At 39.1% G+C, this 23,365-nt stretch overlaps 1 protein-coding gene across 1 annotated transcript; it reads right to left on the bottom strand.

Moving 5' to 3' along the window:
• Positions 1-1,303: 1,303 nt before the first annotated feature.
• Positions 1,304-23,230, bottom strand: CASP8AP2 (caspase 8 associated protein 2). The gene is made up of 9 exons (XM_035321761.1): positions 23,123-23,230; positions 22,163-22,243; positions 19,634-19,734; positions 18,420-18,494; positions 17,141-17,256; positions 12,235-14,723; positions 6,828-9,783; positions 5,078-5,177; positions 1,304-4,275 (listed from the first exon to the last, which is right to left on the bottom strand). Exons 1-9 carry the CDS (start codon positions 23,160-23,162, stop codon positions 4,219-4,221), a joined length of 6,015 nt encoding a protein of 2,004 aa, XP_035177652.1. The 5' UTR covers positions 23,163-23,230; the 3' UTR covers positions 1,304-4,218.
• Positions 23,231-23,365: the final 135 nt, after the last annotated feature.

Consider the following 23,365-nt stretch of genomic DNA (forward strand, 5'->3'; position numbering starts at 1 on the left):
AAGCAGAGCATAAAACCCCCTGGGTTAGAAAACCTTTGGCTTATTTTAACAGTCACCTCACTTAAACTTTAGTATTTTTTCAATTTTACTACAGACAAGCATTTATCAGCACTAGACTTGTTCCTTTTGGGGCAAGTTACCTGGTTAGCAGAAGCTGAAGGTTACGTCACTGTTACCATACAAAATAAAACAGACCATTAATATCTTTCCAGCCCTCAGAATTGGAAGATCTAAACTCTCAGCCTCCACGCCAGACAATTGTATGGACAGTTATGTTCCAGTTCTTAGATTCAAAGCACAGGCATCTTTATTTTAACAAGAACTATGCATAGGCCTTTCTGTTAATGCATTTACCTACTTTATTTTGTGTATTATCTCTTGTGACTCAGATGGGTTTGCTTTCAGTGGCATGCCCCAGTAGGGTTAAAACTCTGATAACAGATGAAGATGAAGCCACCACTGAAAATTCATCCATCTTTCACATAAAGCCAACTTTGGTCCTGACACACCTCTTGATTGATTCCATAGATTCCTCTAAGAAAGCTCAGAATTTCTTAAACCTGTTTCTTGGCATGCTTTAACATTGCGGCCTTACTTCATGAAGACAAATTGGTAAGGATTATTCTGCAGCTGGCTTTAAAATGAAGACAATGAGCACAAAACCAATGTAAACAGCTATGGATTGCTGGATTGGGAACTAAATGACTTCTCTGGAGCCCAAAGATATGACTCTTCTCCAGTCTACTATTATCTGTATGGAGGATGGTTAGTTGGCACCAGACTATGCCTTAGAAAGAACCCCTCAAAATTCAGTACCTGATCCGTATGATTTCACTATGATGTATATCTGTGACTCCTCCTTTATAAACCCTGTTTTGTAAATTACCACTTAGGAAAGTTTTCCAGTACTTGTGTCAATTAGAATTTTAAAACCAAATCCTGTAAAAAAGTGCATGTTGGCTAAAACCAAACGTATGCCTCAGTAGAAAAGTGCAGTGAGACTCTCAAAGGGCTGCCAGCTACCCTTCCAGTGAAAAACCTTGGAAACAAAGATGTCTCCTCCTTTGTGATGGTTCACTCAACAAATAAAGTGTTCTGGGGAAAAGAGGATTGGTAAAGGTCATAATTCATAAATACATGGTTTTATATAAAAACTATATATAAACTATACAGTTTTTATAGACTATGTATATGAATATATAGTTTTATATAGTTGGTTAAATTGTTCAGTTTCTGATCCAGTCACGTTCACTAAAAAAGAAGCAGTCTGTAATTGGAGCAGTAATTGTATCAGAGCAGCAGCTGATTGCTTCCATGTTTATTGGCCAGAACATCAACAGAGCTACTAATTCATACAATCTAACAGAAGTCAATTTTAATGCTGCTTCACAGCATTTGTAGTTGTCAAGCCATTAGAAAACAGTTCTGGAAAATGTTTTCATTTACCTGAGGTTTCACAAATAAGACTGTACATTTACATACAGTACTTTTTGCATATATGTACCAAAACTCTTACTGAAGAAATAAATTACAAACAATGGTACAAAACCACTCTAAGCCAACTTTTGTTCAACAAGAACATAACTGTGTGGATTTTACAGATTTATTTTTTGCATTACTCTTACAGTAAGCAAACCATTTAGTTTATACAAAATAAACCTGGAGTTTTATATAGTTAAAAAAATCATCTTTGGCTAAACAAAGCTCTATATTTATACATATATTTATATATATATATATATATATATACACACACATTAGATATTTTACATGACCATGTAGGAACCTGTACAAATACTTACAATAGACAGAACATTAAAAAAAAAGTTTCATAATTTACAAAATCCAGGAATCCAGGTGAGAACCAAAACAGTCCCATCCCCCCCAACCTGTACAGATCAGAAAGTAAATAAACACAGACAAGGAATAAACAATTTCATAATAAAATACTGTCTGCTTTTCTGAGACAGAGAGGAAGCACTTAAGTAGTGAGGCTACTTCCCTCAGTGCCTTCGATATTGTGCACTTTTTGATCTATAAGGATATGATTAAAAAAATACTCTTAGTAGAGTCAGATTTTTCCACAAACATAAATGCTGCTCTGCAAGCTGACTATTCAGAGAACAAATTTGGTTAGATCTAGATCTCAAGTAAACAATTGTCACAAATGTTGGTTAAGAACAAGCATGGATAGGTACAGAAATCCCCAACGATATCACTAGGCCTTGCCCATGTAGCTCATCCGATCATCAAAACATTATAGAAGTATATATGACGGAAGACTGCCAGAACAGGCATTATAATTTACTCAAGTAATTCCTTTTAACAGGTTCCAAAGCACTGCCTAAAATAAGACACTAAACTGGCAGCACGACAGTCGGTTCCACCGGTCATGTTTACAGTATTCCCGAGGTGTTGCTGGCAACATCACTGATGAATTATCTGATGGCTTATTAGAGTGAAAAGTTGGTCCCGTTAGTTACTGCGTCTTGGGAAGGGAGCCAAAAATCATTATGCTGAAACTGAAGAAGTGTTCACTGGATTCTGGAAAAAATAACCGAATCCAAGTTCGGAGGCAGTGCGTTTAAGTGGGCTAATCTCAGCAGCTGCTCTGACTGAATAAAGACTACAGCAGGTCTGATCCTCAGTACCGACTAAAACCTCAAACATCAATGAATCCATAATAAAAGCACGACCTGTGCAACCCTAGAAGGGTGGAAAAAGAAAGCTTTTTAGAAAATTGAGATAAACCTGAAATATGTACATGACTTGTGTATGTGTGCATATAGATATACACACACACTTTTAGTATGTACTAGTGAAACTGGAAGCCTTTATAAGAGTCCTTTAAAAATGAAAAATACCATGAATTCCATGAATTTCCAAACCATTTGTAATGATAGATACAACTGCTGTCAAACATGCCAAATTGATACACTTTTGAAATTGCTTGTTTTTACAAAAAAGTTTTTCTCCCAATTAATTACTATAAAGTAACATTTTTAAGACTGTAGAAGTCTGTTTCTAAATTAACAATAATATTTTTTATATAAACAGAATATACATTATGCAGAAGACCTATGAACCTAAATTAGCTTAACTTAAGCTAACTTAAGTACCTTTCCCATATGTAGTATGGAGAAGATAAATCAGCCTTTTCCAGATCAAAAAAAGAAAAAAAATCCTTTATTTTTTTTTCTGAAGGAAAAAAAAATCTGCTATACAAAATACAATGCTAAGTCTTTTTGAGTATCAGCAGAACTTCAAAGTCTTTGAAACTTCAAGATGCTTCTTGATAATGAACACTCATCAGTCTATTTCACAATTTAAAAGAAACTGAAGTACTGACCACTGCATTAATGACTGGCTTCATCGTCTCTGAGCAGCTGGGACTCATTTTATTTGACTTCAGAAACCTCAGTGTTGGGAGTCTAATCTAAGCCAACTGTCTAGACTTTCTCTATTGTCAATGGAGGCAGATGGGCACGCTCAAAGAGAAATTCATTCATCTCTTTCTGTTGAACAGGAGATGGTAAGAAGTGGCTTACAGAACATGCTTGAAGTTGAAGACAAACCCTACACTCTGCTAGATACTCTCCTTGAAACCCGCTTGATGACCAACTGATGGAACAGTGAAGAACAACCTATTCCTTACCAACAGAATCTGATTACTAGATAAGCAGCTTCTGGAATTACTGCATTATTGGAATCAGTGCCTTTAGTTGTTTTAAAAGAAAAAGGCCTAGCTTCTTAAAGTACCACTTTTTGTGCTTCAACATAACCGTAGCCTATCTATTAGTCCCCAGGATTACCTATCAACTGGATTCCAAACAACTCTAACCTTTAGAAATCATGTTGTGGTATCACCATAAACAGTACTTCTGCCAAAATAAGCAAGAGCTACCTGCCCTTGCTCACAGAATACATTTAACCAACAGATGTCTCTCCCTTGATGTGATATTGCTCCATTTGTAGGTGCACATTCTTTCTCAATAGTTTGTTCCTGTTGTTTCCTCTGTATTACTCTGTTGTTCTGATAAAAAAATTCAGAGGAAACACGGACAGGGAGGTAATAATTAACAGTGCAGCAGATTTACCAGACTTAGTACTCTGACTTGGATACTTCCTGCTAATCCCACAACACAAACACAGTGGTTAATGTCCATCATTTCTGGTAACAGCTAAACCCTGCAACCACAAAACAGTTGGATGGTAAGTTTACTTGCACTTGGATTTCTTGAACAGCTTCATTAACTGCTTGAATCTTTCTGAAACCTAGTGGAGGACAAAAAAGGCACATTATTAAGGCCCTGGATTTCCATACCAAGACAGACTGATCTGACAGTGTAAGGTTCAAAAAAAACAAAACAAAACTTATTTTGTACTTCTTGTTTGCTTCCATTAAGTTTTAAGGGGAGAATTTTAAGAGCATCACAACCACGTTAACTGGATTTGTACTCCAAAGGATTTAGGAAGTCTTCCGGCATGCACCTTTGACATCTGAAATAGCCTCCAGGTTCATCCGAGAGGCCACCAGCAGTTTAACACAGGTTTCTTTCCTACCACTGAGAGGGTTTGAAAGGCAGAAGACAAAGTTATATGCAAACCTTTGGAAACAGTCTACACTGAAGTTTCTCAATTAAAAAGTAAAAAGAAAAAGGAAATATTTTCATGAAAAAGGCCTTTTTGTAAAATCCTAGTGTTTTTATAGCTCTAATTCTTTTCTAATTTATTAAATGCATGTCAAGGCTATTGGTTTCTCCAAATTACTTTCATCTTAGTGCTGATTCAACACCAGACAGAGTCCTTTTGCCCCTAGCCTATCAGTGAATGCAGCAGCATCAAGGTACCAATCAAACAGATACTGATGAATCCCAGGACCATAATACTCTGTTAATGTGTATTTTTAAAAAGCAACATCTCGGAGAATCAGAGACTGATTTTTCAAGAACTTCCCCCAAAAAAGACGAGGAAAAAACAGCTCCAAATTAAGAAAGATCTCCAAAGGTCTTTGTTCAACTACAATGATAACAACATCAATGTAGTTGTTATCAAGTATAAGAATGGTAATACCTACCTGATTGGGGCTTTTGTTCAGCCTTGTGGCTAAGGAAATAAAGGTTTTACTTGATGGTCCTTTTCTCTGACATTCCAGTAAAATTTCTCGGTCGTCATTTCTACAGCAAAAAAGGATGTTTCAAGTTTTAAGACAGATTTGCACATGTGCACAAACAAAAAAATACCTACATGAATATATAAAATTCTGAATGCTTCCTAACTACGGAACATTAACTCAAATAGCAGCGATGAACTGATGGAGGACTCCCCCCTCTACTGGCACAGAACAAGAGTCAGTATAAACAAGCAAGTGGCAGTGAGACTGTTATCCTGTCAGGAAGGGCAGGACTATTAAAGGAGCTAGCCCCAAACCAACAGCATCTAAAAGACTTTTATGCTTCTAAAGCAGAAACAAAGTTCAGTTTTAAGGAAGTCCTGAATTCAACAGGGGCCAGTAGTTTGAGGCAGACTTGTCTCAGTTTGCATGGCTTTGCAGCACCTTTCACCAAAGGCGCACAGAAGTTCAGAGACTAAACAGAGAGATGTCTGCCTTCCGTAAGTGGCCTAACACAACAAACACCCAGAGAGTATCTCCAGTTCAAATGAGAAAAAAGGACTAGGAGTCTATTCATAACTGTGTCACTGATTTGCTGTTGGCCTTGCTAAACAGTTCAGGTCTTTGCAAAATGTATACAGACATCATTATACAGTAGCTACCACGTACCTTTTGGTGAAACATGCCATATTCAATAAAATTTATTTCCTCCATTTCACATAAAAACATAAGGTGAGCCTAAAAAATTGTCTATTTAAATAACATAGTTCAAAGATGGACAAAGATTGAGATTGCAAAAAACATAGGAAAATTGTAACAGTATCATCCTCTCTCACTGGTTTGCACGTTAAAAATCGTATTAGCTTTTACAGTCTTTTTTTTCTGAAGGATTTTATTTAAAAATGCTACCTCAAAACTTACTACATGTCTGAAGTTTTCTTCAGAAAAATGCCTGTCCTGCATCTTTCAGGAGCCTCTATATACGCTGTGTATACAGCATGCGTTTCCACACAGTATCTGGGCTGAATGGTTGACACTCCACGAATGGAGCACACTTCTCCAGACGGAGCAGTGGAGACCCCAAAGCAGTGAACTGTTGGCTCTTGTGCCTTTTATCAGTGGGGGCAATCTCGGGCCACTGTCCTTCATTGTCACCAATGCTCCCAGGCCTTGCAGGAACATCAAAGACTTCCACCCTGCAGAGGCTGGGTGCAATTCTGGGGCAGGAGAGCCAAAAATTACAGGCAGTACGATATAGTAGAGGTTTTGTTACTTGAGCAACAATCAGCTTTAAAAACAAAAGTAAAAAACACACATGCTTTGGTAGATTTGGGTAAGCGAAGGAATTAGCTGTGATATATGGAAGTCTTACTTTTTTATGGCATATCTGATTTAACCTACCCAAGAAATAATGAAAAACCGTTCTCTTCCAAGGGCTGCTACATGAAGTTCATTTCTTAAGTTTGTTTTCCACTAGACAACAAGAGTGAAACAGACTTGGGCACCTTTCTAAGGTACTCTAAGGGAAGAAATCATTTCCACAAAGCCGTCCTGTACAGACGGAAACTCCTACACTGCTATTTGGAGGATGCAGAGCTGCTGAATAACTTCAGCTATCAGCTAAATATCCTCCTTTTCCCACTTTACAGTGTATTACATAGCTTAAAAAAATAACAAAAGAAAAGAAGAAACAGATCAAAGAGGAAATTATTACCTTGTCCAGGAAACTACTACTTCTCCCTTTTTTTTAATGATGTTTTTGGCATACAGACTAGGAGAAGACGCACACGAAGCCAGAGGAGAAGAGTCTTTGTTTTGCTGCAACTCATTATTCTTAGCATAACATTGTTTGTGTCCCAAATTTATCTCTTCAGATTTCGTGTCACTTCCCTCGCTCTCTTCACCCACTTCTTCTGTTTCTTTTCGTTGCCTTTTTGAGTTGGAATTCTCTTTGACAGCCTCCTTTTTACGTTTTTTATTAGTTTTGTCATTTACACTTATCTGGGAACCCACATAAGTAGTCAAAGTGGGTTTTTCTTCAAGATTACATTCGCCTGCTACAGTCTCATTGGAAAGCTCTTCTGTTAAGTCTACGAATCCATCAGAGCACTCTTCCAGTTCTTCTTTTCTATCACAGATTTCTGAGTTTCCTGTAGGAGCTTGCTGACTCCTGTTACCTGCAGCAGATTCCACTACAGAACATGGAGTTTCTTTAACAGCATCAGCTGTTAAGTCTTTGCATGACCCTGCACCGCATCCAACAGGAAACAAAGCTTGGGATTTAACACCTGTTTCATTTATGTTTTCAGATACTTTAAATTCGTGTGTCTGAGATTGCTCAGAGCTTTCATTTGAGCTTTCAACATTGCAGTTGTCTGTGCTTGGAGGTTTTCTACAGGGCCCAACCAAGACAGGAGTTGCTTCCTTTCCAGTGCTACCATGAGACTCCTTTAGAGACTGAGGCAAGGCAGGATTTTGCTCTTGTCCAGTGCTGCCATAAGGCACCTGATCCACCTTAACTGGATCTGGTTTGACAGTTTCCAGCACGGTGGCAGCTATGGCACTCTGCCTGCCCCTTTCTTTTTCACCACTTCTCACCTCTTTTTCATGCTTGGCTGAGGATGCCCGTGCCTCCTTCAATGAAGCCACTTGCTCAGGTGCTGCTGCGACAGACGGCACCGCACGCCTTATCTTCACAATAAAATGATCGTTGGATTTCTCCATGATTACTGCTTGCATCGGTAGGCTGGGGCGACACTGAAAGCCAGGAACAATTGGGCGGCTGGTCCATGACGAAGAACAACTTGACCTACTGCTCGAGTTATCAGATTCCAAGGCCAAGTGAATGTCTTGTTCCGTGGCATCCTCCTCTTCAAGAAGCGCGTCTTCGCTGTAATGTGCGCTGAGGACACCCTCAGGAGTTGAGCCAGAATTACTCTCGGGCTTTAGGAAGCTCAGGTGAGCATCTGATTTCAAAGGTGATGGGATAGTCAAGGAAACAGCCAGATCTTCCAGCAGGATAGAAGAAACAAACGATTTGTTTTTTTGTAAACCACATTCATCTTCTTTGCACGAAGTTGCCCCTGTAGGAACCTCAAACATGCAGCTTTCATCCAGTACATCTGGATCGACAGACATCTGAAGCCTCGTTGTTAAAGAGGGAGCCCTCATGGGTGAAACAACAGGCCAGCCGATATCCTCCACGGATCGAGATTCCACAGCAGCCTCCTTCGGAGCAGTCTCTTGCCCTAGCTCAGCAGCATTACTTCTGCATTTATGACTATCTGAAAACTGTTTTTCTGGTGTCCTGAATTCCCACTCGTGTCTGTCAGTGTTGCCACTGACATTTTTTTCCAAGAGATCAGAACCTTGCAACAAGCTTTTGAAAATTTCACCCATCTGAGCATCACTTACAAGATTAAATGTAAGACTGGATGCTTGCTGTTCCGTGAGCAGCTCGTAACTAGCATCAGACTTGTTAGCATCTCTGGGTAGCTGGAATCCTTCTTTTTCATGTTTTACACCCTTCAATGGAGTGACAGTGCCTTGCAAATTACTCTCTTTAGAGGGCTGCGCTTTGGTTAGGGAATTCCTTGTGTTATCAATGGGGTTAAGACACTTTGTAAAGGCGGTTTTTGGTGCATCTGCTTTATTCTTCTCGTGGTGACCTTTAGCTCGTTGATAATCCACAATGTGCTTTGAAAGGATATATTCTTCAGGTTTTTGAGATCTGGCTTTCAGAGACTTTTTTCTAGGTCTTTGTACATCATTTTTATGGCCGATTTTTTGCTTTTGTTTTCCCGTTCTTTCTTGGTTCCCTTCCTCACTCTCATTTCCCACCTTTACCATGTCACATTGTTTTACAATGATTCTCTTTATCTTGTCAAATAAGCAGTCAAGCTGTTCATCTACAAATTTCCATAACTGTTTTTTGAGATCTGATACTTGTTGTTCAAAGAGACGGTCCACTATTGCATTCTTTTTAACTTGCTTAAGATTTGACTCTATAATATCACATATGTTCAATTTTAACGTCTCACCTGAGGTAGACATTTTGGAAAAGTTCAGGTATTTTATTAATGACGTAAAATTTATGATAGCAGATTCGATAATTCTGTGAAAATGCTGAACTGGGAAGTGTACCTTGAACTTCATATAATTTTTCCTCATCTGTTTTCGTATAGCTCTTAGCATCTGCATGATTTCTTGTACACTTGAAGGTTCAACTATAACTTGAACTATTTTTTCAAGAGAAGTGATGCTCACTGTCTTATTTTTCTTCATATCCTTTGAGGACCTGAAAGGCTGGTTGTTATGCCTCTCTCTGTTCTTCTTTGTACTTACTTTCACAGAAACTAATTTTCCATTATCTTCGCTACAGCACACAGTTTTGTTCTTTTGATTCTGCGGACTGCTGGTCAAATTCCGTGTTTCAGGAGTTTTTGGTCTTGAAATTTTGGGATTTTCAGAGCTTCGTTCTGGTTTAGATTTTTCTTCATCTTCATCACTACTTATGATTTCTCCTTCTTCTATTTCATCTGAAGAGATACTCAGCTGGGACTCCATCTCTAGCTGTTCATCAGACATGCTAACTGGCTTTTGATTTTCTTTATTTACCTCCTTTGACAAATTCTTTGAGGGGCAGACAACTGCACCTTCAGGAATTAAATCTATAAAAAGAAAACAGTTTGTTCATCACCATAAAGAATGCAATTATAAATAGATATTTTGAGAAGAACAGGATCCTATTCTGTAAAGTGACTCTGTTCAGAGTTGTTAGATTGAAATTGCCACTGACAACTGAAGAAGTCTGAGCTTCAGAGGGCAAAGAAGGACTTGACATTTCACCAGAGACGCACGATCTACCTTACTAACGTATCAATTGAAAAGAGAAAAATCTGTAAGTTTCCATCAGTTTTGAACTTCTTTCCACTCACTTTAACAAGTTTTATGAACACTGCACAAGCTGCATTAACATTGACATCATTACGGATTAACATTTGCATAGAATACTTGGGTTTCTTTAAATAGTTTCACAATGAAAACAAAATGAGCGGTATGAATACCCTCTTAGGGTCAGCATTCAGCTAACGTTTCCCTCACTGTCAAAAAGGATCTACTGAACCCTTCAAGTCTTCCAATATACTAACTTACTAAACAAAAAGAGAGTAGGTGCTGTACACACGATAAACTGCTCTCAGTTTTTGATGCATTTAAATTACCATAAAGAAGCAAAGCAGGATAGGAAGAAAAAAAAAGTTTGCTTTTTTTTTAAAAAAAAAAAAATTGGAGAAAGCCTCAAGTTCAGGTTCCTGAATGACAGGAATAGGGAATGAGGTATGTTCAGGAAAAGGCAGAAAGTTCTGCCAAAGGTAGAAAGCCTTCCTTTAAGTTTATGGCCCACCTATAAGTTTATTGGTTTATATTTTTGAGATCATTAAATATGCATTTAATAATTATTTTAAATTCAAAACAAACACTTTTGTTAAGAAAACTAAGCAATTACAGTTAGCTACAAAGCAGCATATTACAGAAGAAGAAAAGGCAAGCTATTGCCAGTGTACAAAAAATCCACTGAAATGCCTATGCATTGATTAATGAGTTTTGCAGCTAATTGGCTTATTGGATACCCCAGTTAATAAAACTCTTATGTTCAGTCTCACATAGATTAGACTGCTTAACGACCTCTACCAAACATTTTATCTTATAAATGATCCTATCTAAATTTCTTCCCATAAAAAAATGAACTTGTGATTAACGCTTTCAAGCAGTATTTGAAAACGTTCACACAGATTCTACAGGAGCAAAAACGTTTTACTGCCTCCATTCCAGTCTCCCAAGGATCGACACCTTCTCAAACTCATCAATGTGATGTTTTGACAAACTAAAGCACAAAATGAAAGCGGTCAAAATGCACGATTAATATATGCCCCCCCTTCCTGCACAAGGGAGAGACGGGCGTGCTGAATATCAAGGCCAAGAGAAGCCACAACCTCCCGTCAATTTAGCAGATGCAGAACATTTGACGGGCATGTTATTAGTTAGATCACGAAGTAAAACGAGGCATCTAACTTCACAGATGGAATCGCTGCGCTGTGATACGGTAACAAGTTCTGGACAGGACCGGCTCCTCTAATACCCAGGGAAACAGCACAATATGAGAAAAATACTTTGATGTGATGTTCAACTACTCTGCTCCCATGTCACCCCAGACAGTTCAAAGGATATAAACCACTGCATGAGTGAAACAAACCACTACAGCAACTCACACTCGAGAGAGTAGCTTTCTGAAGTACGAGAGAGAATTTGAGACTAACCCACAGTAAGATTCGCAAAACAAAGCAAAGCAAAGGTTATGACCCAAAACATAAGGAAAAGGGTTTCAACGTCACTCTCCCATTCCTCTTCTACTAGGAAGTCAAAACTTCAATAGTACTTTTTATTAGTTGCAGAGCATTACGGGAAACTTTAGGAATCATACAAGGAAAAGATTTAAATGCTGAGTTCAGCATTTTCTCTTCTTTTTTGTGCTGCCACCATATTTTATCTCTTTGACATCTTGTTTAGGAGCCAGCTCGTATTTGATTAATGGTGTATCCTAGTGTTCTCTGATTTGTTCTACTTTTTTGCCCGACTGCCTCTCAGTTATAAAATATACCTTACAATTCACAGTGAAATTCACCCAAATGGAGAGTTTCTCTTAGCTGACAGTCTCAGGTACTCTGTCCAGTTTTCACACAAATAAATACTTGAAAGAATATGACCTTAATTAACTTTTGCCTCTAAAATTTCAGAGGAAGACCTAATGAGATATAGTCAGAAGTAATCCCAATTAAGAAACATACATATACGATTTTGAGAAGTTTGTAAATCAGCTCTCATTTCAACCATTCAGCTTTAAGCAGTATCTCCAATTTTGCTTGCCCTACAGTTCAATTGGCCACAACCTTGACCGTAGCATTAAAGGGTTCCACACAAACAAAAGGACCATTATGACTTAAACAGCTAAAGAAGCAACGTGTGCTGAGAAAGCAGTTAAAAGGAAGTCATTTCTGCTTTCCATGAGTGCCTCTTCTAAGGTTTTATGCCTAGAACAAATTACAACACATATATACGAATACCTTTGTTGTAACTCTTCCCAAGACCTTTGCAGGGACTTTCTATCCTAAGTGCTTTCGCCAGAGGGCGCATCGGGCTGTTCAGCGGGCTGATAGCTTTCGGGATGTACCGCAAGTGATTGAGATCGATGCTCAGTATTGAACTGTCATCATCAACAGGTACTGGGTTGGTTTCTCTCTCTTTAGTTCTAGGGTACACCTCACTGCTAAGAGATGTTGTTGTACTGATTTCAGTGAAGTCTGGCTCCAGACCACAGGGATTCTGGTCAAGTAATGGTGCATCTGGATCAGTTCCTGCAGTTCTGTCAGGTGACTGAGATGTACTTATGCTCATTTCACAGACAGTCTTTTCCTCAACAGGAGGCCCCAGATTTTCTGCAGCCAAGTGATCACCATCCTTCACTACTTCCATTAGAGTGTCTGGTCTTGTTTCACTGATGTCATCTGCAGCATCGCAGGACTCCAAGTCACCAGAACTTATGGTTTCCAAGCCCTCTAACCGAAGGTTTTGAGAACCATGGTGGTCTGCTGAGTTTTCTATGTCAGCAGCTAGCCACATTTTATCTTCCTCTTCTTTCTCTGTTGCTGACTCCGGAAGGGTTTCCATACCTTCGCTGCCTGGTTCGGACTGTGCCACTTCTGCTGCGGGCATGTTATCATCCTGCATCACCCTGACTGTCACAGGCAAGTTTTCACATTGTGCCACACTCCGTGCCACCTCCAGGGAGGAAGCTTCAGGGTGATCCACATCCATCACAGTCACTGCTGAGGCTTCTGATTCAACTGGGCCACAAGCCTCTGCAGCCATTGACAAGGTTTCGGCCAGCATCTCATCAGGAACCAGTAGCTCTGCTGCTCCTGGCAAGGCCAGGGACTCTACCTGGCTTGCTACCGGTTCTGGTAAGGTTTCTGAGCTCACTTCATCAGTTGTCACTGCTGGTAGTGCTTCAGGCTGTGCTGGGTCTGCTGCTGCTCCTTTCAAGGCTTCATTTTCAGAACTGACAGAAGCAGGCAGTGCTGGTTCCACGCTGATTTCAGCCGTGCTGTCCTGAACTTGTAGTGTTGAATTAGCTTGCTCTGCAGGAGCACAGTTAACAGGGTGGGCAGAGTCTACCATTTCTGTCTGCAGAATGAGCTCTGCAGTTCCCTCATCTGCAGCCTTTTGGGAAGGTGTTTTAAGTCCACAAGGTGGAGAAAGGCATTGTTTTTTTGCAGGAGAGAGAGTTAAATTCAGCTTTTCCATAAAGCTAAGTTTTAAGTCCTTGCTTTTCGTCACAGTGCGATCTTTAGTTTTGGAAAATTTATGGTCTTTTAAACCATCTGCTACTCTTGATGTTTCTTCTGACTTAGAGGATTTGTTTCTTTCACTTTTTGCAATGTCTGTACCTTTCTTGAATTCCTTTGCATACTGGTGAGAAATCTCTTTTGTAACTTTTCTTTCATTTCTAGAATGTCTATTTTCATTCTGGTTCTCTCTCTCTCTTTTCCTTTTTTCTTCAGTTCTGTGCTTCTCTGATTTGGAATGTGCTGTTTCCCATTCATATCTGCTACTGTTTTCCTTGAAGCGTGCATATTTATGCTCTCTGCTGCTGGAATTAGAAGGTGAGGACCTCCCTCTCTTACAGAGAATGTCTCTTCCTTTTCTAGACTCCTCCACGCGACATTTACGTGATTCGTGAAGAGTCTTTGAATGTTCATTCTTTGAGTGTGGACTGCTCCCTCTACCAGACCTTCTTGGCTGCTCCTGTACCTTCTCATTTAGTTTAGTTTTTTGGCCAGAGGTTTTTTCATCTTTATCATGTGTTTTAATGTCTTTTTTAATCACATTTGGTGATCTCTCATCTGCATACAATTCTCTTGTTAGACATCTATCTTTACCAGTAGCTTGTTTCTCCCAAGAAGAAACGCCCTTTTCTACTCTTCTTTCTATGGCCGGGCTGCTTTTGAGTTTTATGCTCTGACTTTTTTGTTGCAACTCATTTTTACTAACCTTCTCTGAAAGGGTCTTCAGCTTTTGATGAGGATCTGAACTCCCCTCTTCACCAGCAGCACTGTTACAATTACCATTGTTACCAGTGCTCTGATGTACTTCTCTTTTGTATTTGGTGACGTTTCCCCTACTGTATTGTTCATCACTTTTCAATTCTTTTTTCTCCTTTCTGTTATCCTTGTTGCAACTGTGCTCATGGTTCGGTAGACATAAATGAGCACCATCGTTGCAGAGCTCTTCAGGAGGGTATCTCAGTACATATGGAGTGTTTCTTTTTTCGAAACTAGACTTCCCATTGTCCCCATTATGAGATGAGTAACTGTGGTATATATCCTTTGAACAGTCATTTTTCACTCTATGTTCCACCTTTATGTTGTCACCTAAGTCAGAAGGTCTGAATTTGGATTCTTTAGTTTTACACATCTCAGAACACCGTCCATTGGTTGTTCCAGGAAGATATGCTCTGGTGAAGCTGCTTCGATGATTGGGAAATTCCGATAGCCTGTTTATACAGAGAAAAAACACAAGGCACATTAGCTTTGAAATTTATTTAAAAATAACTAAAACCAAGTTACAGCATCTCTCTACAAACCTGTCATCCTTTCTTCCAGCTCCAAGTTGAAGAAAACATGGGATAAAAGGGAAGTTAGAAAATTTCCACTAACACACAGTAAAGTAATATCATTTGTATACACATACCCCAAATGAAATTCATGTAAGGAAAAAGCAAGATCTGTGGAAAAACACTGTATTGGGTCTAATTAACACTTTTAGTAATTTAAATTAATATTTCATTATCCAGCAAGAAAAAGAGTCTTTTGCTAGGAAAAAGTTGTTCTTTACATACCCATGGTTTGCAGTATCAGGGATTTTAAAAAAAAAAAAAAAAAAAGAGCAAGTAAATAGTTTACTACTCCGGAAACTGGCAGCCAAAAGAATAGGCACATGACCATGCTTACTCTACCCACCAAGAAAACAAACTACAGAGGTTAAAACTTGCTGCAAGCTACAGGAAGCAAGTAGTAAACTACAATAATCGAGCCTCATCAAGGCCAGGTGCTACCGCTGCAAGGTCATTGTAAGAAAAAAATAAAAATTAAAAATTAAAAAGGCACACGTAGTCTGTATAGCCTGAACTCTTACTCATTACTGCAAGCACTCATTAAGGTTATCTCACCAGAACAAAAAATGAGACATTCCTGCCATGTTCAACAAACTACTTCATAACAAGGACACCATTAAAGGCAACTGTGACTTTTCTTAAACACCCTCCACTATTCTCAAAAGAATCACAGATTATGTCTAATCCATGCAGAAGCAAACAGAAGTAGAAGTGATACCAATAAACGACGGCAGCAAATCACTTTTTAATTTAGTCAAGCATAAAGTAGCAGTGTCCAATTGTTAAGAAATCAGTTCTTTACCTCCAATACATAACAGGATTGCTTTTGCTTTTTAAAACCACACTCTTCTTCTGTAGTGAAACAGTAAATTTATGTATGTAACAATCAGCTTATACAACTCTCTATATATTATAAAATTGTGCAATTGCGTGATGAGAACTGAGCTTCACATTGAACAATGCTGCTGCTGTTGTAATCCAAAGCCCTTTCCTATGTCTTTGTTTAATTTTGAACTGTACTGTCAAGATTTTGCCATTAAATCTGTATTCATGAGTGGTGAATGTAATTGTATAGAGTATTTTTTGAGATAAACACTAACAATTTCCCTGAAGGATATAATCTTTGAAGCAGCCTTCACAGACAGGTTGCTGAAGGTGAGCTAATTTATTACAGACCATCCAACAGGCTAGGCGTATGTCTAAGACCTCCAAGTGCCACTGTCCTCATGATTTTCCACGACAGATGCCTCCAAAATAGCTAGGTCAAGTATCTCATTCAGGAGTTTTCACCACCGTCAGAAAGTATTGCAATGGAGTCTGAAAAGTCTTTGTGACACTGAGTATGCAGAACAAGAATATAATTCAAAAATATAAGTTGGAACACCGAATGCTATGCTCAAGGTGTGAAAGCGACAGTTATCACAACCAATCAACTGAATGAATTACAGAAGATAAAACCTCTTGACTTCAATCTGACAACTTCTAATTTTCTTCATTTGGAAAAAAATAGCATAGTTAATACACATACAGCCTCTAGCAGGATAATGGCAAATGAACCTTCTTTTTTATGACGCTTTTGGTGCAAAAAAATGTCAAAGTGAAACACAAACAAACTGATGACGTGTCTGATGTCACACAAGTGACAAGCTGGTGACCTTGCAATAAGCTAGGGGTCCTAAATCAGGGACTATTACTTTGGTTTCAAGCAGTCTAAAATCCTTACACTCAATTACTGCATACTTAAGTATTTCCAAATCTTCCTTAAAGATCAGTAGTACACAGAAATGACAAAAAAAAAAAAAAAAAAAAAAAAACACAAAAAAACCTGTAGCTGCTGTCCTCCACCACTGGAGAGAGGATTTTACATCTTGCCATGAAAACATTATGTAGTCTCCTTATTTATGTTCATTTACTATTTGGAAAGTTTCATGGAATTCATCTGTCTGCGACTATACAATAGAGCAGTTCCAAAGCTGAACCATGCAAAATAGCCACTTTGAAACATGCAAGGTTGTTAGATAACCCAACAGCAATGGGTGATTAAACAAATCAAACAAAGAAGTGACCGTCAGGCAAACAGTCACCCTTTGTATTCCTCATTTTCTCAATCAGAAACCAAAGACCTCACCAAGCAAAAAAAAAAACAAAACATACCTATTTTCTCAGATACACTATTACAAAACGCCTCAGTTATTTACTAGGTAATGATTTTACTTAGGATACACACAAAGTTTGTAAGAAGTATATAAACGTGATCAGACAAAAAGCACGTTTGAAGTTCCACTGTCTAGCTGTACCTTTGATGGAGATTACTGATTTCTTCATCCTTACGGTTAATTTCCACTCTTGCTGTTTTGATAAGTGCTGAAATATTCTTTTTAAGAGCTTGGTTTTCATTCTGTAGAATGATGTTCTGTTTTTTAAATAAATACAAAAAGGAAGTGAGAGGGGTAGAGAGAGAAGGAAAGAGAGAGAAAATGAGAATTAGCTTAGGAATCCAAATACATAACAAAACTGTGCCAAAACAATTGTTAGAAAAAGTCCTATTGTATCTACGCTGACAGAAGAACATAAAATGTTTTGGAGAAGTCAGAATCACTGAGATTCAAAGGATTTTTTATTATTACTACTTTTTAAACATCACTCATATTTCTGCTCCTATTTATGTTCCAGGTAGTTACTTAGAAAAACAAACAAACAAACAAACAAAGAGCTAAAAACCTACAACCCTCCCTTTTACTTAGTTCTTTTACTCAATTTGTTGCCTTCATGGTCACTGCATCAAATGACAGATGTAGCTTTTAACAGCTTTCAAGAGATTGAGGGAAGGTATCAAACACAACTATGGGTGCTCTATCATTCTCACATTTCTCACATCTCCAGAAGCCTGTCTGTCAATCCTAGAGACAGCCCTTCTTTTAATAACTGTCCTTTTTAATAACTGTCCTCAGCAAAGCCTGCTCCAAGCAGACGAATTTTGCAGGAAACAATCAATACAGAAGTGTCATAGAGCAGAAACTACTTCCTACTTCAAAGCATAGAATGTTTGGGACTTATCTGTAAGACACAGTAGAGCACGTAGCAGAATTGGCCAAGGTAATCAAATTATATGGGATGGCACAGCACAGGGACACTAGCTCAAGCTGAAGATAAATTCAGCCTTATCAAAATGGCACTCTGCTGAGCACAGCCATCCTCTTCCAGTTCTAATGACAGCTCAGGTGCCTTGCAACCCGCTGCCTGCAGCATTACAGACCGATTTTTATCAACCAGAAAACCATGGATTTTGCTGATAAACAGTTATTTAACACGCTTATTTTTTTAATCAAGGAGATAGAAGATAACTTTTTAAGCAACTCAAGTCTTACTTACATGCAACCCTGTAAAACAAGTCAAGTTACCGGCTGATTTGTCACACGATATCCTAACAACTTTCCCAGCACCTACAGAGGTGTTTTACAATCCATCCATGTAATGGGTTAATTCTAGAGAGAATATGAAATTAACTCTCTTTCTAAGCAATATTCAGGTTGCTTTACATAAATCCTGACAACATTGTCCTTTGAACTACAGTACCTGTGCCTGTATTTCCTTAAATTTCTTCATCAACTCTTTAATTTGCTGTTGACATTTTCCATACTCTGCTTGCAACTGTCAAAGAGAGAAGAATTCACAGTACAGAAGTGGACTTAATTACACAAAAAAGTGACTCCTCTAGATTTACAGTTTGCTAACACAGCAATTTATATTACAAAGCTCTGTTTTTCCAAAAATAGATCTCTAAAGCCATATTAAAACAAAAAGCTTCAACGGGCATAAAATTCACTAAAATGTCACAGACATTCAGATAAGAGGGAACCTGTGTGTGCTTGCCCAACAGTCAGGCTAGAGAGTAACAGGAAGTCAAAGTATTGTGAAATTAAAGACAAGATTATTGGGAAGCAGGAGCTGTCAGAGCCCTACAGATGGGAACGTGTTTGTCAGATTTTATATAATACAAAATAGGTAAGAAATAACATGACAGGAAGTTAACTAAAAAACAGACTGCAAAGGACATGTTCTTGTTGAGATCGCAAGATTAAATAAAAAACATTTAGTGTGAGCCCTTCTCTAAAATTACGTAGCTATAAAACTTTCACACAAGAATGGACAACTTCCTTATTTGCTGTCTTTGACAGTCAATTGTTTTCAAACTTTTGAAGTGACATTTTCATCACTTAGCAGCTTACTGGGTGTTTTGCTCCTGCTTCTCCTCTAGTGTGTATCTGTGGACGCTTTTCCCTTTTACTCTGAATCTTGAGTTTATAGTTAAAATGTGTCTTATTGACCAGGATACGTGATGCTGCATGAGCAAGCGATCTGCTGATTTGCTAGAAGCAGTTATCTACTGCATAGTTGTCCTCGGTCTTGAGTACACAGGAGTTCGATTCATGCCCTATTTGCATTAGTCTGCTAAAATTTCTTGGGTGAAACATCAAGACCAGCCTTGTATCAGAAGGTTGAACAAACATTTACCTAGAAAGAAATCCTGGTAAATTTCTCTGGAAGATAATGGATACAACTTGCATGCAAAAGGATGCTGAACGAGAACAGACCATGCCACAGGCAGAGCAAAAGATTTACTGATTCTGATAAACTTGCTGACAATGGCTTATGAACAAACTCTTGGTTTTATTCCTTTACTTAAAAGCAGTTTGCCTATTTTCCCAGTAATGTGAGCATATTGACAAACATTTTTGCAAGGAAAAAAACAGAACCACTAAAATTATTTTTGTCACATTAGTACCCACCTCATTGTAAGATGCTTCCTTTGCAGTTCCTTCTTCAATTAAGATCTCATCAAACAAATTTAAACTGTTTCCAGCTGGTGTAGAATTTGGAGCAGAGTTGTCTGTAGAAAGAAAAATAAATTACACAAAGGAATTTTCCCAACTAGACTGCCCTGTGTCACCAAGGAGAAGACATGACCTTATCAGCAGAAATTCCCATCCTGAATTTCAACATTCGTATTAGTTTTATTGGAATTGCATGATCCAATTTACATCAACATAAAAAGTAATGACAAGTATTAAAGTTCAACTGAAAACATCACGTCAGAAAAATTACAGATTTACAAAAAGCCTAACAACAAAGATGGGTGCATTTTTTGACTGACAAGTTGTTCTGAGTCAAAGGAGAGCTACCTCGCAGTAAAGCTACCTAATTTACAAAGCATGAAGGGCTACACCTAAGCAGTGGATGCAAGGTTCCACAATTCTAGAGCCACCACGTAGCAGAAAGCTAGAACAAATATGTACATCTTACAATTCGTTCAGCTGTTGGACAGACTTGTCTTTGAAATATTTGCAGCTGAAAAACATTTTTGAGAAAAAGAAAACTCAGTTGCCAGTGACCTACACATTCACAAACACAGATCAGTTGTTCAGAATAAAATATGAGGAGGAAAGAAGGAAAAGAACTACTGTAAAGTTGGTGTGGGGTTGAATAGAATGCTTCTTCTGTTGAATAAATGTTCTGTGCTGCTTTATGGTCCCTCACAAATGTAAACTCCCTTGCTTTAGTTCCAAAGATATGAAAAGAAAAACAAAAATTACACCCAAATTATTTAGATGACAGTGCTCTTTACTGACAGGACCTGGCTTACAACACCTCTGAAACACAGATTAATTTACAGTTCAATCCTTTGGATGATACCATAATGCCGAGGATTGATGCAGTGCAAGAAGACGTGCAAATAACACCTCGCATGTAGCAAAAATCTTACCAATCTTCTTTTTAAGTTAAAAAAAAAAAAAATCCTTCAGAACTAGACTATATCAAATAATTTGTACATGTGAAATGTCTGTATTTTGTTACCTCACTCCTCCCTGCATCTTTTACTTCTACACAACGTATTTCAGTACCTGAAATAGGGACTTATACATCTTAAATGCACTAACAAACACAAAATGGAAAAAGATGTGTAGGATGCAGAATAGGCCTTCCATCAAAACTGAAGGTGTTCACAGAGTAAGGTCAGCAGAGGAACACTTGTTTAAATACTGAAAACTGCATTTAATTAGAATGGACTTTAAGACTCCTAAAAAAAAACACATTATGGGCCCATTTCTTTCTTACCTTAAATGAAATTATGGTGAGACATAAAAGAGGAGAATAACGTGCATTAGCACATGAAATTACTGTGAATGTAGCAAAAGATCAAAAGGACCTACTGAATGTACTGTATCACACAGAAATTATGTTTTGGAGCTCTCATTGGTGATTTAGTGATCAGTGACTGGTGGCTGAAGATATTTAAAAAACACAAAAGGAAGGTGCGTTTTCCAAAGTAAAGTGTCTTGTTGTGGGGCACAGAGCTGAGGTTTCTCTGCACCCTTCTATATGCCCCAGGTCTCTTAAAATAATCATAATCACATGAAAACTACCCTATAATTCATTTAGCTGAAACATTTAAGAATTCTCAGAAACATTTAAGAATTTACAGAGTATAACATATATGTCTTTAATTTAAAGAAGTAGAACGCTGAAGCGTATGTGTACTGGGTCTAGCTAGGATGTTAACTTTCCCTGTGGCAGCCCATACAGTGCTGCCCTCTGCACTTGTAGCTAGAACAGCAGTGGTATCACACCGGTGCTGTGTCTGCTGCTGAGAAGTGCTGGCACAGCATCAGGACTCTCTCTGACCCTCCTAGGGGGTGGGCAAAAAAGTGAGAAAGAAACATCACCAGGGCAGCTGACCTGAACCAACCAAAGGGATATTCCATACCATATGATGTCACACTCAGCAATAAAAGGTGGAAAAAGGAAGAAGAGGGGAGGGGTGGGCTCTTGTTGCAAAAACGTCTGTCCTACTCCCGAACACCGGCTACATGTGTTGAGGCCCTGCCTCAAGGACGTGGTCAAGCATGGCTCATTTGTGGGAAGTAGAGAGTAATTTCTTTCCTCTGCACTTCCACATAGCCTTTACTTGTTTTGTTTTGTTATTCCCTTTCTCCCTCCCTCTTCCCCTTTCCCTTTTTTCCCTTTAGTTGAGTTGTTTAATTAATAATATTTCCTTAATAATATTTTTTCTCTTTAATTAAATCACCTTTATCTCAACCCGTGAGTTGTTCTTTCCTTTACTTCTTCCCGTCCTCATCTGAGGAGGGGGAGTGAGAGAGCGGTTGTGGTGTTCAGCTGCCTAGCACGGTAAAACATCCACAATATGTTAGCCCAGCTAAATATGAACATGATGCTAACTGTTGCCTTACTTGAAACCAGCCTAAAAAGCACAGAGACTACAATTCTTTGAGCCAGTTAGCGAGATACGTTCAACCTACCAGGAACTGTCAAGCCATTGTCCAAGCCATCATAAATATCCACTGAGCTCTCATCACCTTCCTTAAAGGGGGAAACTTCAGCTAAAGCAAAAGAAAAAAACAAAAAACAAAAAACAAAAAACACAAACATAATGCACCAAAGTAAACATTTAATAAACTCTGACTTCTAACGTTCTCACAATTATAGGTATGATCCTAGGGTATGACAGAACAGTCGTTGCTATGGAGAAAGAGTTCTTTAGTCACCAAGGAGCAAAGATCAACTCCAACTCCTATATCTTACAAGAACTGTTCATGAAACAAGTTATGGCTTTAAGTACAAGTTAAGGCTTTAAGTACAAGTAAGATTTAAAATTATAAACTGGCAAAGCCAACTTGGTCTGAATTTGAAACCAATTTCTAAAACACATTGAACGTAGAAGTTATATCAGTCAGAAACACAGGTAAAGAATTGCTATCGTCAACCAAGTCCTGTTAGAAGAACTATTTCTCCCGAAGTAACAGAAGGCGTTGTAGCAGTCTGTACCACAATTCAGAACATTTCCTTCGGTCTGCCAGCTAGTCACGCGTTAACTGGTTCTGTAAAATGGTTTCAATGCAAATTTCCTCAGTGTGTCTTCCTGTCTTTTTCCAAGGCCTCTATGCCACTCTCATCTCCTGTGCCTGAGTCTCTGCAGCAAATACTACTGCTGGTGAGAAAAACACCAATACCCCAACACTTTCTGAGGTGGGAAATCTTACAAACGCGTCAGATGGATCAAACGTGGGTGAGCTGCTGAGCTGGAAACGCTGTCAGAGCACCCTGGCTGCTTGTGCCAGGTCAGACGCTGGTGAATTCCTCTTAAAAACGAGCAATAAAGGAAGAAGCCTCGCGATGTGGCCAGATATACGCTTCCTTAAGGGGCAGCGGGGGTTAAGTTACACACGATAAAGCAGAGGTGAGCGGGCTGTTGACCTTACCGTCGCAGCGGCTCCCCGGCCCGTCCCGCCCCGCCGCCATGGCACGGCCTCCCTACGGCCTCCCCATGGGGACGGAGACGCGGCAGCCGCCTCGGCAGCCGCCTCGGCAGCCCCCAGCCCAGCCCCCTCGGCTCCGTCCGGGGGCGACACCGGCGCCCGGGGGCCGGCAGGGCACGGAGGGGACCGGGGAGGGTCCGCGGGGGGGGGGGGGGGGGCGCGGCCCCCCCCCCCCCCCCCCCCCCC

This window comes from Oxyura jamaicensis, chromosome 3, assembly GCF_011077185.1.
Source record: "Oxyura jamaicensis isolate SHBP4307 breed ruddy duck chromosome 3, BPBGC_Ojam_1.0, whole genome shotgun sequence".
Classification (NCBI taxonomy): Eukaryota; Metazoa; Chordata; class Aves; order Anseriformes; family Anatidae; genus Oxyura; species Oxyura jamaicensis.